A 15,734-nucleotide genomic window follows, 5' to 3' on the forward strand; every position below is an offset into this window, starting at 1 on the left:
AGAGAAGGGTCCTGAGGAAGAACTGGAATGAAGAGGGCAGGAATCCAGAGAACCCCCGGAGGGCAGAGACAGATTTGCCCAGGAACACATGCTTATTCGATTATTCTGTTGAGCAGATCTTTTGGTGCAGAAAGTAACTATGCTGAATGAAAGAAGTTGGACAAAAAAAAGGTGTATATAAGGACTCCCCTGGCAGTCTAATGGTTAGGACTCTGTGCTTCCACTGCAGGGGGCACAGGTTCGATCCCTGCTCAGAGAACTGAGATCCTGCATGCCGTTCAGTGAAGCCAAAAAAAAAAAAAAAAAAGAGTCTATGCTCTATAATTCTGTTTCTAGAAAAAGCCAGAAAATGCAAACTCTTTCATAGTGACAGCATACCAAATGCCTGGAAATGGGAGTAGGGGCAGGGAATGGGGGGAGGGATGGTAAGGAGCTTAAGGAACCTTTTGGGAGGTGGACAGACAGTTCATTATCTTGATTGTGGTGATGGTTTCACAGCCACACACATCTCAAGATTTATCAAACTGCACACTTTAAACATGTGACTGTTATTGTATGTCAACTGTATCTATCTATCTGTATCTAGTATGTCAACTGTATTTATTGTATGTATCTGTATCTAGCAATTTACTACAAAGATGAATCAAGACTGGCCATGACTTGATAATTCTTTAAAATTGGGTGATAGTTCATAACCACTTCTGATTCTCTCTACTTCTGAGGATGTTTGAAAATTCTAATGATGAAAAGTGGGGTTTTCTCCAAAATAAAAAGAAATCATTAGTGGTTTTATAAAATACAAATGTTATAATGCATTTATACATGTTTAGGGATATTCTGCATGCTTTATTAACGGGTGAAAATAGAATTACTGTATCAGTGGATTAGATAAGTGCAATTTGCTCAATAAAGACACTGGTGGGATACTTAGAGGTTTAGAAGCCCTGCATGATAAGACAAGGGACTGCACTGTTGATTATAACATTGTATTAACACAACCAAGCCTGTTCGAGGCAGTGTTTCTAGCACTTTATCCAGATTAACTCAGTTAACCTATTTAACTCTCAGAACACCTCTCTGAAAGAGGTCTCTTATAACGCCCATTTTACCGATGAGGAAAGAGGCCCAGAGAGGTTAAGAAACTTGCTTGAGTTTATAAGCTCCCAAGCACTAGAGCCAAGATTTGACCCCAGGCACTTGGGCTCTACTCCACGGCCTCGCAGGGCTTCATTTACGCAATTTGAAGGAATTCTGGGGCCCAGAGTCATCTCTTTATTTCCTCATCTGACACAGCAGCTGTGATAGATTATATTTTTTCCAGGAATGGCCACAGCAATAGCTCGCAGTCTGTCTGCTCTTCCAGAGCTTGGCCACTTACTCATCCAAAAACTCGACTTTTTTCCCCTTCCATGACTCCAGGGGGAACCTGTCCCCCTGCCTTCAGAGGCAGAATGCAGTGGAAGTTACGCCATGTAATTTCTGAAAGTCTGTTAATTGCTCAGTTGTGTCTGACTCTCTGCAACTCCATGGACTCTAGCTTGCCAGGCTTCTTTGTCCATGGGATCCTCCAGGCAAGAATACTGGAGTGGGTTGCCATTCCTTCTCTGGGGGATCTTCCCAACCCAGAGAGGAACCCGGGTCTCCTGCATTGCAGGTAGATTCTCTACCTTCTGAGTAACTTCTGAAGCTGGGTCATAAAAATGAGTATGGTATCTATTCTACTACCAACTCATCTTTGGATTCAGCACCCAAAGGAAGCCCAAATAGCAGCCAACATGGAAAGAATCTGAGGGCGTCGACCCCAGACCCATAAACGAAGAAGGTGCAGATGATTCCAGCTCTCAAGCTTCAGCTTTTCCAACTGAAACCTCAGACCTCATGGAGCAGACACCAGCTGGCCCTCTGGTGCCACATCTGAATTCTGACCCACAGACTCCACGACTACAATGAATGGTTTGCTTTTTGCCACTCAGATTTGAGAAAATTTGCTCTGTGGCCTTAGTAAACAGAACAGTGACCTCCAATGACCACAAACAGAATGTCCTTTCCCCCACATGGCCTCCCCTGACTCCAGTCCATGTTGCTGCAGAGACAGAATCACACCTCCCCCTGGTGGTGGAGGCTGTCTTGGGCTGGGGCTACAGCCATGGCAGTCTGGGACCTGGGCAGCTGCATGGACTTCACAGGGCGGCTGGAGGTGCTGCAGGCAGCTGGCCGCAGGGAGAACACCAGCAGTCAGTCTCTAAGGGCTTGTACAGTGGTGCTCTGAGAGGCAGTGGAGAGGCAGTGGAGTGAGTGATGAGCCCAGAACCTGGTAGCAGGTGCCCTAGGTTCAAATCCTGGCCCTGCCATTTGTGAGGGCTTGTGACCCTGGAAGTCCCCTGACTTCCCCAAGCCCCAGTTTCCTCTTCTGTAAAATGGGGGCAATCTCAATCCGGGCGTCATAGGATAGGTACAAAAAATAATGAGACAAGCTTGAAACAGGTAGCTGATTAACAAATGCTTCCTTGCAAGACAGAGTGAGTGAATGGAAACTCTCTGAAAGGGGGTCACGGCTATCAAAACCCACAATCATCAGTGGGAGTCACTAGAAGCCAATTGCTCAAAAAATGCCAGTGAAGTGAACCAGGCTCCCGAGGACGGAGCATCCAAGATCCAACTCAGGGCTCCCACCCCCTGATTCTTGGCCTCTCCTTCCAAGACCATCCCTGCTCTCTGGAAGAGGCCCCAGGAGGAGAGACACGGCCCTTACCTCCTGAACACGTCACACAGGCCTTGCAGCGACCGTCCCTGTCCAGGTAGTAGTCGTGGTTACACTGCTTCCTGCAGTCAGCAGACCCCCGAGGGCACGGGGGCTGCAGGGTCAGCCCTGGGAAAAGAAGCAAAGAAGCTCCAGGCCAAGTCTTGTTGGCAGAGGCCTCACCCTCACCCTATCCCACCCTCCATCACTGAAGCCCCCCAACTCCATGACCAGCTCCCAAACTCTGCACATGTCAAGTAGTCCTCCAGAGGGAGTCCTCAGGCTCAGAGAGGGAAGGGATGTGTCTAACGCCACACAGGAAAAGAGCACTAACTGCCCCCAAAGTGACCCTTCTACTTCTGGCCCCTCCCCTTTGCCAGAGTCCTCTCCCCAGTCTCATTGCTCTGTCACTGTCCAGCTCAAAACTTTGGTAGCCACTCTCTCTTTGAGTTCAACAAGGATACAAGGACGCCTACCATCACAACTTCTATTCAGTTTGGTCGCATAGATCATAGGCAGTGCAATGAGGCAAGAAAAAGAATCAAAAGGAGCAAGGTTAGAAAGGAAGACATCAAGCACTTACGGACAGATGATACCACGGACTGCACAGAGCATCCGAAGAGTTTGTAGATGCATTATTAGAAGGAATAAGTGATTTTAGCAAGATAGTTGGATATAACGTCACTATATCAAAATCAATGGAATGTTTATATATTTGCACTGAACCACAGAAATTGCTGTTTAGATAGGACAGAAATAATCAAATATTGGCATTTCACACAATTCAAACTAGTACTAACAATAAAAAAGTTAGCGCATGAAGTATTGAAAAAAGATATCATTTGTATTATCAACAAAAATACCAAAGATGTAGAAATCTAACAAAAAGATGTAAATATCTCTACACAAATCATAATAAAACATTATTGGGAGAATTTAAAGAAGACCCAAATGGGTAGAGGGATAAATTAGGCTATTGGGATTAACGTACACACATGACTACATATAAAACAGATAATCCTACCCATACAAATATGGACCCTTGATTTACAACAAAGATGGCATGTAAAACAGTGAGGAAAGGACAACTGATTTGATAAATGGTGTGGATTCAACTGGATATTTATAGGGACACTTTAAACAAAGTCAAAACAGTAATGACCTTAGGAAATAAATGTAGGATGATGTTGAGACCTCAGTGGAGGAAAAGCCTTGCGGAGCAGAACATGAGAAGCACTAGTCATAAAGGAAAAGATGGATCAATTTGACTACACTGAAATTAAAAACACCTCTTCATCAAAAGACACCATAAAGAGGATGAGAAGGCAAGCCCCAGCGTGGGAGAAGAGATTTCAAACACAACTATAAGACAAAGGGCTCAAACCCAGAATTATAAGAAGTCCTAGAGATCAATTCAAAAAAGCAAAGAGAAATGAAAACATATTCATCAAAGACTTGTTTTTCATTATTCACTACAGCCAAAAAGGAGAAACCACCCAAATATCCAAAAACTGTTAAACAAAGTGTAATATTCTTATACATTCACGTACAATGGAAGACTATTGGGTAATAAGCAGGAGTGAATGGGGACCCTAATCTGTTGCCATGGGAACTAGAGGCGGGCATCATATTGATACCTGCAGAGACGGGCCTGCTCTGCTGCCCCAGCATGCCTCAGTGTCTGGTACCCAAACCAGGAAACAAGTGAGTCCTTCCATTCTCTACTCTGGCCCCTGAAGGTCTCAGTCCCAGAAGGCCTTGAGATCTTCTTCTCCCCATACTGGCTCAGTGACTGTTTGCCCCGACCACCCCACACACCGTACTCCACCCATTGGACACCACTGCTCTGGAGACTGCCCCTGGCTCCTCTGGAGAGCTTACCTGGATCTGGATTGAGTTTCACCACGAAGGAGCTGGAGTTGGGAGTCATTTTAGAAGCATCTTCTGGGGTGAGGGGGATGTCCCCTCCAAGAAGCATGGTCCTGGCACCAGGGCTTGCTGGGGAGGTCAGGGTGGGCTTGGCCTGGGGGATGGTGCCACTGGGAAGGAAGCCAGAGATGGGACTGGCAATTCTTCTGATGGTGCAGGGGGAATCTGTGCTTAGGGATGGCCGTTTCTATAGAGAAGGGGCCCCCAGACTCTGCCCACAGCCTCTGGCAGGCCCTCTGTCAGATCCTGGGAGCAAGAGCTGTGTTTTCTTGTCCTTCTGGGTCTCCTGTGTGCTCAGGGCAGGCTGGGCACACAATAGGGCCTCAATGACCTTTCTGCTCAGCAAAGAGGCCCCTTGGATTCCTGACACCCTGGACTGACCCCCACCCACATCCCCAGCCCACAATGCCCTGGGTCTCCTATCAGGTGGGACAGCCCCACACAAGGGTCAGCTGGATAGCGCGGGGCTGAGAGTCACCTGGTGGGGCCCTTGCAGTCCTGCGGGCTGGCGCTGCAGTTGGGGCTGGCCCCTGGGGGAGCCGGCTCACAGACGGTGTCCCTCTGTGCTGTGCCTGCAGGGAGGACAGCGATGCCTTCAGCTTTGGTGCTGAGGAGCCAGAGACTCCAGGAGCAGACCTCTTGCCACCACAACCCAGGGAAACACAGCGGCCATCTGATCTTTGTGCCTGCCCAGCATCCATTCACCTTTGGGGTAAAGTAGCCCAGTTTTCCCGGGAGAATTACACTTCCCAATTTCAGTGTCTGTGGTAAGGAGCTGGGACAGACTGACCACGCCACTCCCACTTCCAGGAACAGCCATGGGACAGGCTGCACCAATCAATCCATCCCACTCCTGTGGCCATGATGGGCTGGGTCAGGGGTGGGCACATGACCCAAGCCATGTCTATGAGAAGTAACATCAAGGTTTTGTTTCTGTTGCTGAGAATATGGGAAGGAGAAGCAGATTTTCCACTGGAGTTGAGTAGAGAGCAAATTTGGAGCTGCTGGTAGATATTTTACAGGAAAAACAACACACAGAGGGGTAGAGATAAGAGACGGAGAAAAGACAGAGCTCCTGGATCCAGCCATACCTGAAGTTCCGCAAAGAAAAATTTCAATTACATGAACCAAATAATTTGTGACTTGCAAACCGAAGAGTTCTGAAGAATACTGGGTGGAAGCACAGCGGAGAAGAAAACAGAGTGCTTTCAATCAAGTGGACCTGAGTTTGAGCGTTTTGGTGGCAGTGGCTATGAGTGAGGCTGACTCATCTCATCTACCTGCACTGTGGTGGGGTGACAAGACTTGAGCGTTCAACGTTGAACTAGATATTCCCTGCTCTGTGATCGTAAGCAATTACCGGCCATCTCTGAACCTCAATTTCCTCACTTGTAAAATGGGGCTAATACAGCCTTATGGAGTCTGGAGAATTTCAGAGGAGAAAGTCAGTATAAGGTCTTAGGGTAAGACTGAGCTATAAGCTCCACCTGAGGCAGAAATTACTTTCCATTCTATAGCTGGAGAGACTGAGGCCCTGAGAGTTACTCGGTGGGAACTCTCACAGAGGAATCGAGCCAGGGTTTGGCAGCCAAAGGATGGAGTGCTTTACAAGCAGTGCTATTCAATAAAATATGTGGATCACAAGTCACCATTTTAAATTTTCCAGTAGCCACATTTTGGATAGTAAAGAACAAACAAGTGAAATTAAGCAATACATTTAACCCAATATATCTAAAATATGAACTTTCCCAATGGCTTGGCAGATAAAGAATCTGCCTGCCAATACAGGAGATGCAGGTTTGATCCCTGGCTCAGGAAGATCCCCTGGAGGAGGAAATGGCAACCTGTTGCAGTATTCTTGCTTGAAAAATCCCATGGATGGAGGAGCCTGGAGGGCTGCGGTCCAAAGGGTCACAAAGAGTCGGACACAAATTATGCCAATAGATAATCAACATAAATTGCTTCTGCTGCTAAGTCACTTCAGTCGTGTCCGACTCTGTGTGACCCCATAGACGGCAGCCCACCAGGCTCCCCCGTCCCTGGGATTCTCCAGGCAAGAACACTGGAGTGGGTTGCCATTTCCTTCTCCAATGCATGAAAGTGGAAAGTGAAAGTGAAGTCGCTCAGTCGTGTCCGACCCTCAGCGACCCCATGGACTGCAGCCTTCCAGGTTCCTCCAGCCATGGGATTTTCCAGGCAAGAGTACGTTAATCCTAAAGGAAATCAACCCTGAATATTCATTGGAAGGACTGATGCTGAAGCTGAAGCTCTAATACTTTGGCCACCCGATGTGAGGAGCCAACTCATTGGAAAAGACCTTGATGCTGGGAAAGACTGAGGGCAGGAGAAGAGGGCAGATGATATGGTTGGATGGCATCATCGACACAATGGACATGTGTTTGAGCAGACTCCGGAAGATAGTGAAGGACAGGGAAGCCTGGCGTGCTGCAGTTTATGGGGTTGCAGAGTCGGACACGACTGAGAGACTGAACAAAAATCAACATAAGAAATAACGAAATGTATACTTTCTGTGTACTAAGTATTTGAAATCCAGCGCATATTCTATACTGACAGCCCATCTCAAGTGACTGGCCACATTTTAAGTGCTCAGTGACCACAGATGGCCAGTGGTACGGCTTTGGGCAGCGGTCTGCGGGGGCAGGAAAGAGAGGCCTCTGGCGCCACCGTGTGGCAGATGTAGGAATGCCGTCGAGAGAGCCAGAGCTGGTCCACAGGCAGCTGCAACAGAACTCACAGCAGCTTTTCTTAGGGAAGAGCTCTAAGCAACAAAAGCCTCCATGCGAGGCCTTCCAGTTACACTTCCTCATTTACAGAAGGTGAGACCGAGGCCCAGAGAGGGCTGGGAATACACCCCACAGATGCAAAGCTGTACAAAATCCCAGGTATCTGATGCCCAGTTCAGAACCCTTTCCCAGGTGGCACTAGTTGCCATTGCAGAAGACACAGGAGATGCGGGTTCGATCCCTGGGTTGGGAAGATCCCCTGGAGAAGGGAACAGCTCCCCACTCTAGTATTCTTGCCTGAAGAATCCCATGGACAGAGGAGCCTGGGAGGCTACGGTCCATAGGGTCGCACAGAGTCAGACAGGACTGAAGTGACTTGGCATGCATACCTGCACCTCTCCTACCTGCACGTGGCAGGCTTCTGAGGATCTGTCTACTGAGGGTTCTGCATGAGCAGGGTGAATCCAACCAGATTTGAACTCCACCCACCCCCAGCTCTGATCTCCCCGTCACATCAGTCGACAGACATCTCTGAAGAGCAGATGCCGCGCCTCATGGGGAGATGACTGTGAATGTGCTGGGCATGGTCCTGGCCCTCACGAAGCTACTGGGAGAGAGGGAGAAGAGCACTGACCACACTGAGACAGAGGCCAGTGTTCGCATCTGTGTTGGGAAGGAGACGTGATCTGTGAGAGGTCAGGAGGTGATGTCTGGACGGACACCTGAAGGCAGAGTTGAGTTCACTGGGTGAACAGGGAAGGAAGGGTGTCCCACCCTTCGCATGTGCGAAGGCCTGGTAGAGGAAGAAGCATGGCACATCCATGGACCAAAACGGGGAAACCAGCTCTGATCTTCTGGGAAACGCCAGGACAGAAACTTCAGGTTTCTTTCTTGCTTATCAAGCATCAGAGAATTTCTGCCCCGAGCCTCAAGCCAACCCAAGACCTCCTCCAGCCAGGGCAGTGCCTGGAACTCTTTCTGAGCCTGGCACCTGAGGTGCAGGGAAAGGACCACATGGGCCTCTGGGTGCATCCTCGGCATCATAATGATAGGAGATGTCTTCTGTCCCTCAGGAAGGAGGAGGTGGGAGGTCGGGGTGGAGAGGGTGTGGCATCAGCACAGATCGTGGTCCTGGGAGGTGGGGATACTCACCCTGCAACTTGACAACCATCCCTTCTGGGCAGACAGAGTGGCGGATGCAGCGGGCACAGGAGTTGACCACTGATGTGCCACAGAACATGCCAGCCCGGCACTCACAGACACGGGAGGAGTTTCTTGAGCATGGCTTCTTCTCCACGAGGTCTAAGGGACACAGAGAAAAGTCACTGGGGACTCAAAGAGGGTGAGGGAAGGGACCCAGAAAGCACCATGGACAGTCCAGCACATGAGGGAAGACACTGCTGTGGTCTTTCGTTGGGCAGGGCAGCTGGCATGCCCCGCTCTTCCTTCCAGACTGTTCCTGAGATGAGGGCAAGAAGGCTGCATGAGGTAGCCTCCACCTCCTAGCCCACATCCCTGGAGATCACAAAAATGATATTAAAAATAAATGAATATCCCAATATTAAAATAGGTAAAAAAGACAGGGCGGGATATTACATGCATATTTCAAAGTGAAAGCAGCCAATTGGAAAGGCTACCTACTGTGACTCTAACTACATGACATTTGGGAAAAGACAAAACTAGGGAGACAGTAAAAAGATCAGTGGTTGTCAGTGTTTGGTCGGGGTGGGAGAGGGGAAGATGAATGGGCAGAGCACCAAGGATTTTTAGGGCAGTGAAACTATTTTGTATGCTACTGCAACCATGGATAGATGACATTATAAGTTTGTCAAAAATTAGAATCTACAATGCAAAGAGTGAACCTCAATGTAAGCTATGAACTTCAGTTAATAATGCACCAACATTGGTGCATCAGTTGTAACGATGTACCACACTAATGCAAGGTGTTAATAACACTGGGGAGTAGTGGGAAATCTCTGTACTTCTTGTTCAGTTTTTCTATAAATTGAAAACTAAAAAAAAAAAACAAACAAGTCTATTAAATTTTTTTCAATGGGCAAAGGAATGGAGAATACCCTTCCCCTAGAAGATACACAAGTGGCCAGAAAGCGCATGAGAAGATGCTCAACATCACGAGTCATCAGATCCATCCATTAGTCATCAAACCAAAACCACAAGGACAGACCACACTGTATGCACCAGGACAACAGAATATACATGTCAGACAGTGACACTAGTGGGTAAGGATATGGAGAAATTGGAATCCTTTTAGAATACTAGTGGGAATATAAAGTAGGACAGAGCTGTGGAAAGAAGGCTGGCAATTCCTCAAGAAGTTAAATATAGATTTATCATATGATCCAGCAATTCTACTCCTAGATACATACCAAAGACAACTGAAAACATATGTCCATTCAAAAACTTGTCTGTGGATGTTCATACTAACATTATTCATACTAGCCAAGAAGTAGAAACAACTCGATATTCATCAACTGATACACAGATAAAGAAAATGTGCTATAGCCATATAATAAAATATTATTCAGTCATAAAAAAGGAATGATGTACTGATACACACTACAAATGGATAAACCTTGAAAACACTACATAAAGTGAAAGAAGCTAGACACTAAAAGCCACAAACCGCATGATTCCAGTTACATGGAATGTCTAGAGTAGGCAAATCCATCGAGACAGACAGTTGATTAGTGATTGCCAGGAGATGGAAGGAGGGGAGAATTAGGAGCTAAGGGGTTTCTTTTTTTATTTAAATAAAGCTGATATACAATATTATATGTTTTAGGGATACAACATAGTGATTCACAATTTTGAAAAGATATAATCCATTTATGGTTATCACAAAGGAATTCTCTGGGGGGAGGGAATGTTCTGGAAATAGTGGTAGTGGTTGCACATTGTGAATATAAAACCACAGCACCATACACTTTAAATAATGAGTTTTATCTTTAAAAAAAAAATCACTGGTAAAAATAATAATAAATGCAAATATCCCTGAGAAAACAAGAAGGGGCATCCCCGGTCAACCAGAAATGATGAGGACTTCCTGGAACAAGGAAGGCAGATGGGGTTAGATGGAAAAAGGAGACCACAGCCCAAAATATACCCAAGAGGATTATGCTGGAAAAGGCTCTGGTGCTTGTCTCCAAGTGGGTGCATGGCCAGGGCAATAGGGAAGGAATCTGACAAGCAATGCAACAGTATTACCCAGCTAGGTCCCTCACCCCACACTCCTCATCCATTCATGCCACAGAGCTAAGAAGCCAAGCATCTCCCCAAGGAGACTCAGGTGAGGTGAGCTGATCAGCCCTGGTGGGAGGAAGGGACCCTGCAGACCCAGAGGAGCAGCCTCTGGCAGACCCTGCCCAGCACCTCGCTCACCTTCACTGCCTTTGGAGGCAGGTTTCACCCTCCACCACCACCCCACCTTCCCCACCTCCCATCCCTATCCAGGTCATCAGATAACAGGTGCAGAGTTTGAAGTCAACAAAAATCAAAGAAAACCAGCACCAAGAAAAAAGAGCCCCACTCAAACAGAACTAACACTCAAGAAAACAGATAAAAGAGAAAACAGAACACGCCTTTGGAATAGATACACTTAATATCCTCTGAGAGACAAAAGGAAATTATAGCTATGACCAGGAATCCTCTTAGGGCACAATGACTGTGTTCCCAATTTCTGTTTCAAATGGGCTTGGAGAAAGACTACATTTCCCAGCCTCCCTTGAGGCTGGATGGGTGGTCATGTGACTTCATTCTGGCCAATGGGATGTGGGCAACAATGACCAAAAAAATCCCCTCCCCTACACCTGGCCCCTAAAACCATTTCAGGACACTTTCCTTTCTCTTCCTTGTTGCAATGATGCGGGTATAGCCCCTCATTCTCACTTGAACCCCAGAAGCTTTACTGAGGAGAGAATAAAATCCTGACAATTTTCAAAAATCTGGAGAAGCCAACTAAAGGCAGTGAGTAGACATCCATGGAAAACTAAAGAAAAAACAAAACTATTTGAGTAGCTGCCTGCCCGTTAATGTCACAGGTCTGGGCAGAGGCGGAAAAGACTGCCTAGACTTGCCAATTCCAGGAACCAGGCCAAGTGGGAAGAATGAGCAGAAGCCCTAGGAGTGGATACACCCCTTTCTATGCAGCAGGAGCCTGATCAAGACTCTGACAAAAGAGAAGGCAGACCCCCTGCCTGTCTAGCAGACAATACCTATCTCTGGCTGCTCTCTGACCCCCCACCAAGGTCCTTGGAGCTCCTAAAATGAGTTTCAAAAGTAACACTCAAGATTCCTCAAGAAATTAAACATACAATTCCCACATGATTCAGCAATTTCACTGCTGAATGTAGACCCCAAAGAACTGAGAGCAGGGACTTGAACAGATACTTGTACAAATCATAGCAACAATATTCACAATAGCTAAAAGGCAGAAACAGCCCAAATGTCCGTGGACATCAAGAGTTAAACAAAATGTGGCAGATATGTCCAATGGAATATCATTCAGCCTTAGGAAGGAAGGGAACTCTGACATATCATAATGTGGATGCACCTTGAAGACATTACGCTAAGTGAAATAAGTCACAAAGGATAAATATTGTATGATTCCACATCTATGAGCAGCCTAGAGTAGTCAAATTCATAGAGACAGGGAGTAGGATGGTGGTTGCCAAAGGCTTGTGGTTGGGGGGTGATGTGGTATTTAATGGGGACAGAGTTTCAGTTGCAGAAGATGAAACATTTTTGGAGCTAGGTGATGATGATGGCCACCCAAAAATACAAATGTACTTCATGCTGCTGAAGAGTACACTTTTCTTTTCCTTTTAAACTTTTTTTTTTGTATTGGGGTATAGCGGATTAACAATGTTATGATAGCTTCAGGAGAACATCTAAGGGATTCAGCCATACATATACATGTATCCATTCTCCCCAAAACCCCCCTCCCATCCAGACTGCCATATAACACTGAGCAGAGTTCCAGGTGCTATACAATAGGTCCTTGTTAGTTATCCATTTTAAATACAGCAGTGTTCAACAGTATACTTTTAAATGGTTAAACTAAGAAGTTTTATGTATATTTTACCATGATTATTTTTAGGTAACCCTCAGGAATTCCCTAGTGGTCAGTGGTTAGGACTCAGTGCTTTCACTGCAATGGCCTGGGTTCAATCCCTGGTTGGGGAGCTAAGATCCTGCAAGTCACAGAGTGCAGCCAAAAAAAGCCAGAATTAACTCTCAGTCTTCCCCAATAGCTCAGAGAGTAAAGAATCCACCTGTGATGCAGGAGATGCGGGTTTGATCCCAGGGTCAGGAAGATCCCCTGAGAAGGAAATGGTAACCTACTCCAACATTCTTGCCTATAAAACTCCATGGACAGAGGAGCCTGGCAAGCTACAGTTCATGGGGTCATAAAGAGTCAGAGAAGACTGAGCAACTAAGCACACACAGCTCAGCTGAAGCTCTGAGCTGGGAGGACACACGAGCCCAGTGAGGTGGGGCAGGTGTGCAGGAGAGATCCCTCACACTGTGTCAGGGACAGAGTTGCTGCCATGGCTAAGCTTGAGCAAGAAGGAAAAACATGGCAACTATGTGAATGTGCTATAGCAGGAAAGACGACAGAAGGGAGGGAGGAGAGAAGACAAGAAAGAGAGGAAGTGCTAAAAAAGATAGGAATATAGTTTGCAAGGACAAAGAACCCAGTCTACAACAAATAAGCAATCCCAGGAGTGCGTCACACTATCAAGGAACTTGATAAGAATATAGCTTCTCTGGTGGCTCAGACAGTAAGAATCTTCCTGCAATGCAGGAGACCCGGGTTTGACCCCTGGGTCAGGAAGATCCCCTGGAGAAGGAAATAGCAACCCACGCCAGTATTCTTTTCTGGCAAATTCCACAGACAGAGGAGCCTGGTAGGCTATAGTCCTTAGGGTCACAAACAGTCGGACACAACTGAGCAACTAAGACACAATAAGAATATAAATTCAAGAAAGGAAGAGCTTTTTTTTTAAAAAAAAAAAAAGATGATTTTTTTGAAAGGATGAGATAAGAAGGAAGACTGCAGTGCAAAAGAAAATAAACTGAGGTGCACAGCACCATCATTAGAAATTCAGCAAGTGGACTACCAGTATCCTGGGGGCCCTATGATACCTGGGCAGAAAGAAATAAAAAAGATCAGGTGGATAATTGAGTTAATGGCATAGAGAAAAGATGGAAAAAACACCAATGAATGCAAGGTAAAAAGGCAGACATTAATGCAATGGATGAAGATGATGGACAAGGAGGAATAGCAAAACAATCAAACATAAGAACAACTGGCATCCGTCAAGTTAACATTGAGATGTATCTCTTGAGCAGAAATAAAAAATCTATGTAAATTCCCCTGAAATGAAGAACTAAATCTGCAGATAGAAAAGACATACCAGATACCAGGAAGAATTGTTTGCAAACAATTAATATCACGGCATATTCTGGCTAAGTTTTTGATCCTTAAGAGTAAAGAAAGAATGATTCTCGGAGTCACCTACAAAGGTGGGAGGAAAAAGCTGACTGCAGAATCTTTCACGGCAATATTTTTTTTACATTGTGTTTCAAAGAGTCTTTGTCTTTTATATAGTTCCACTATATATTATAAATACTTTTTAAGTAGATTTTAATTAAGATTTTTAGAAGGAGTTTCAATATCAAACTCTCAAAAATTAATAGAATGACTATACAGAGAAATAGAAGGATATAGTAGACCTGAAAAGCACCATGAACCACTTCAAACATAATTAAGATTTATACAATTTTCACACAACAGTAGGATATAAATTCTATTCGAGCTCCCATAGACTATAAACTAGGAGGCACTGAAATATATCCAGAGACATAAAACAAGGTGCAAAAATTTCATGGTCTAAAGGTGTCTGTTCTCTTATCGCTATGGAATTATATCAGAAATCAATATCAAAAGATAATTGAAAATAGCTCACATATTTTTAAGGGCAATGCCTCCATAGCACTATTTACCACAAGAAGACACCTATCCTACCTATCCTACCAAGTTCTAGAGAAAATATATCCCAGGATAATATTATACCTGTCCAGGTGGTCATTCCAGTTTAGAGACAGATATTTTCAAACATGAAAGAAGTCAAGGAAGGTGCAAAAGAATCCCTGAAAAGTCCACATGCCAGTGAAACCTAACCAATCAAGTGATACATCAAAATGAAAAATTCAGGAATGAGAAGCTGTGATAAATGGACTCATCGTGCACAATGGATAAATTTAAATAACAAAGTAAAGCTAGCGTGGACTTAGGGCTACAGAAAAGAAGATCAACATCATAGACTATGCAGAGCAAAAATAATGTGAGCTATAAAAGTCAGGAAGAGGATGCGGAGGCCAACAAGTTATTCATTTTCACTACAGGGAGTCAAGCAACTCTCTGCTACCCCAAAATTGAAACAAGTAGAATATGACTTTACCACAAGAGACAGTCATTCCTTCAATGATTCCTAACCGCTTATTGATTTTCATAACCTCTTCTGTTAATTTCAGAGGGTTTTTTTTTTAAACCCTTGTAATATCTCTTGTGATAGTCTAGTTTCTTCCCTTTCCTTTCTCCTCTGAAATATTTGAATAAAGTTAAAGATAATCATTTTCATTCCATAAGCAGTAAGATCTCATCCTCTTGAAGATTCCTTCTTTCTGTGTTTGTATAATTTGTCTGGCTACGAACCAACCCATTCTCTCTATAGAGAGGGAGAGAGGTGTCAGTCACCCGCTGACTGGCTTTCTTCCTTGCTCTTGTGTACTGCTTGAATTTTTATGTTGTTTCCTGTTTTGGGGGGAGTTTTTGTTTGTTTATTGGTCACACCCATGGCATGAAGGATATTAGTTTCCTAACCAAGGATGGAAACCATGACCTTGTACTGGAAGTGCAGTCATAACTCCTGACCGCCAGGGAAGTTCCTGCTTGAATTTTTATGATGGGTGCATATAACTGTTGTTTAATAAAATGAGGTCAATAATTTTAAAAACTGTAAAGCTATATCAGAGAAATGGTAACATAAACGAAGAATGGCAATCTTAATATCAAACAGAAATTAAGGCAAACACATTATAAGAAACAGAGAGGTGTATTTCATGTTGATAAAGGGTCCAACCCACGAGGATAATATGATACTCATGCACACTGTACCTAATAACATAGCTTTGACACTTATGAAGCAAAAACAGACAGAGCACTATGAAAATCTGATGAAAAACAAGCATATTGGGAGGCAGATTGTAACACATCTGTCTCAGAAACCAACCTTTGT

General features: G+C 45.0%; 1 protein-coding gene across 1 annotated transcript in view; it reads right to left on the reverse strand.

Moving 5' to 3' along the window:
- Positions 1 to 15,734, reverse strand: part of TNFRSF8 (TNF receptor superfamily member 8) — an 86,140-nt gene that overhangs the window by 40,694 nt on the left and 29,712 nt on the right. Inside the window, exons 4-7 of the mRNA XM_002694054.6 lie at positions 8,566 to 8,715; positions 5,148 to 5,241; positions 4,622 to 4,779; positions 2,753 to 2,869 (exon numbers count right to left, since the gene is read on the reverse strand). Coding sequence (XP_002694100.2) covers positions 2,753 to 2,869; positions 4,622 to 4,779; positions 5,148 to 5,241; positions 8,566 to 8,715 — 519 coding nt within the window. The remainder of the gene's footprint in view (positions 1 to 2,752; positions 2,870 to 4,621; positions 4,780 to 5,147; positions 5,242 to 8,565; positions 8,716 to 15,734) is intronic.

This window comes from Bos taurus, chromosome 16 (genome assembly GCF_002263795.3).
Source record: "Bos taurus isolate L1 Dominette 01449 registration number 42190680 breed Hereford chromosome 16, ARS-UCD2.0, whole genome shotgun sequence".
NCBI lineage: Eukaryota > Metazoa > Chordata > Mammalia > Artiodactyla > Bovidae > Bos > Bos taurus.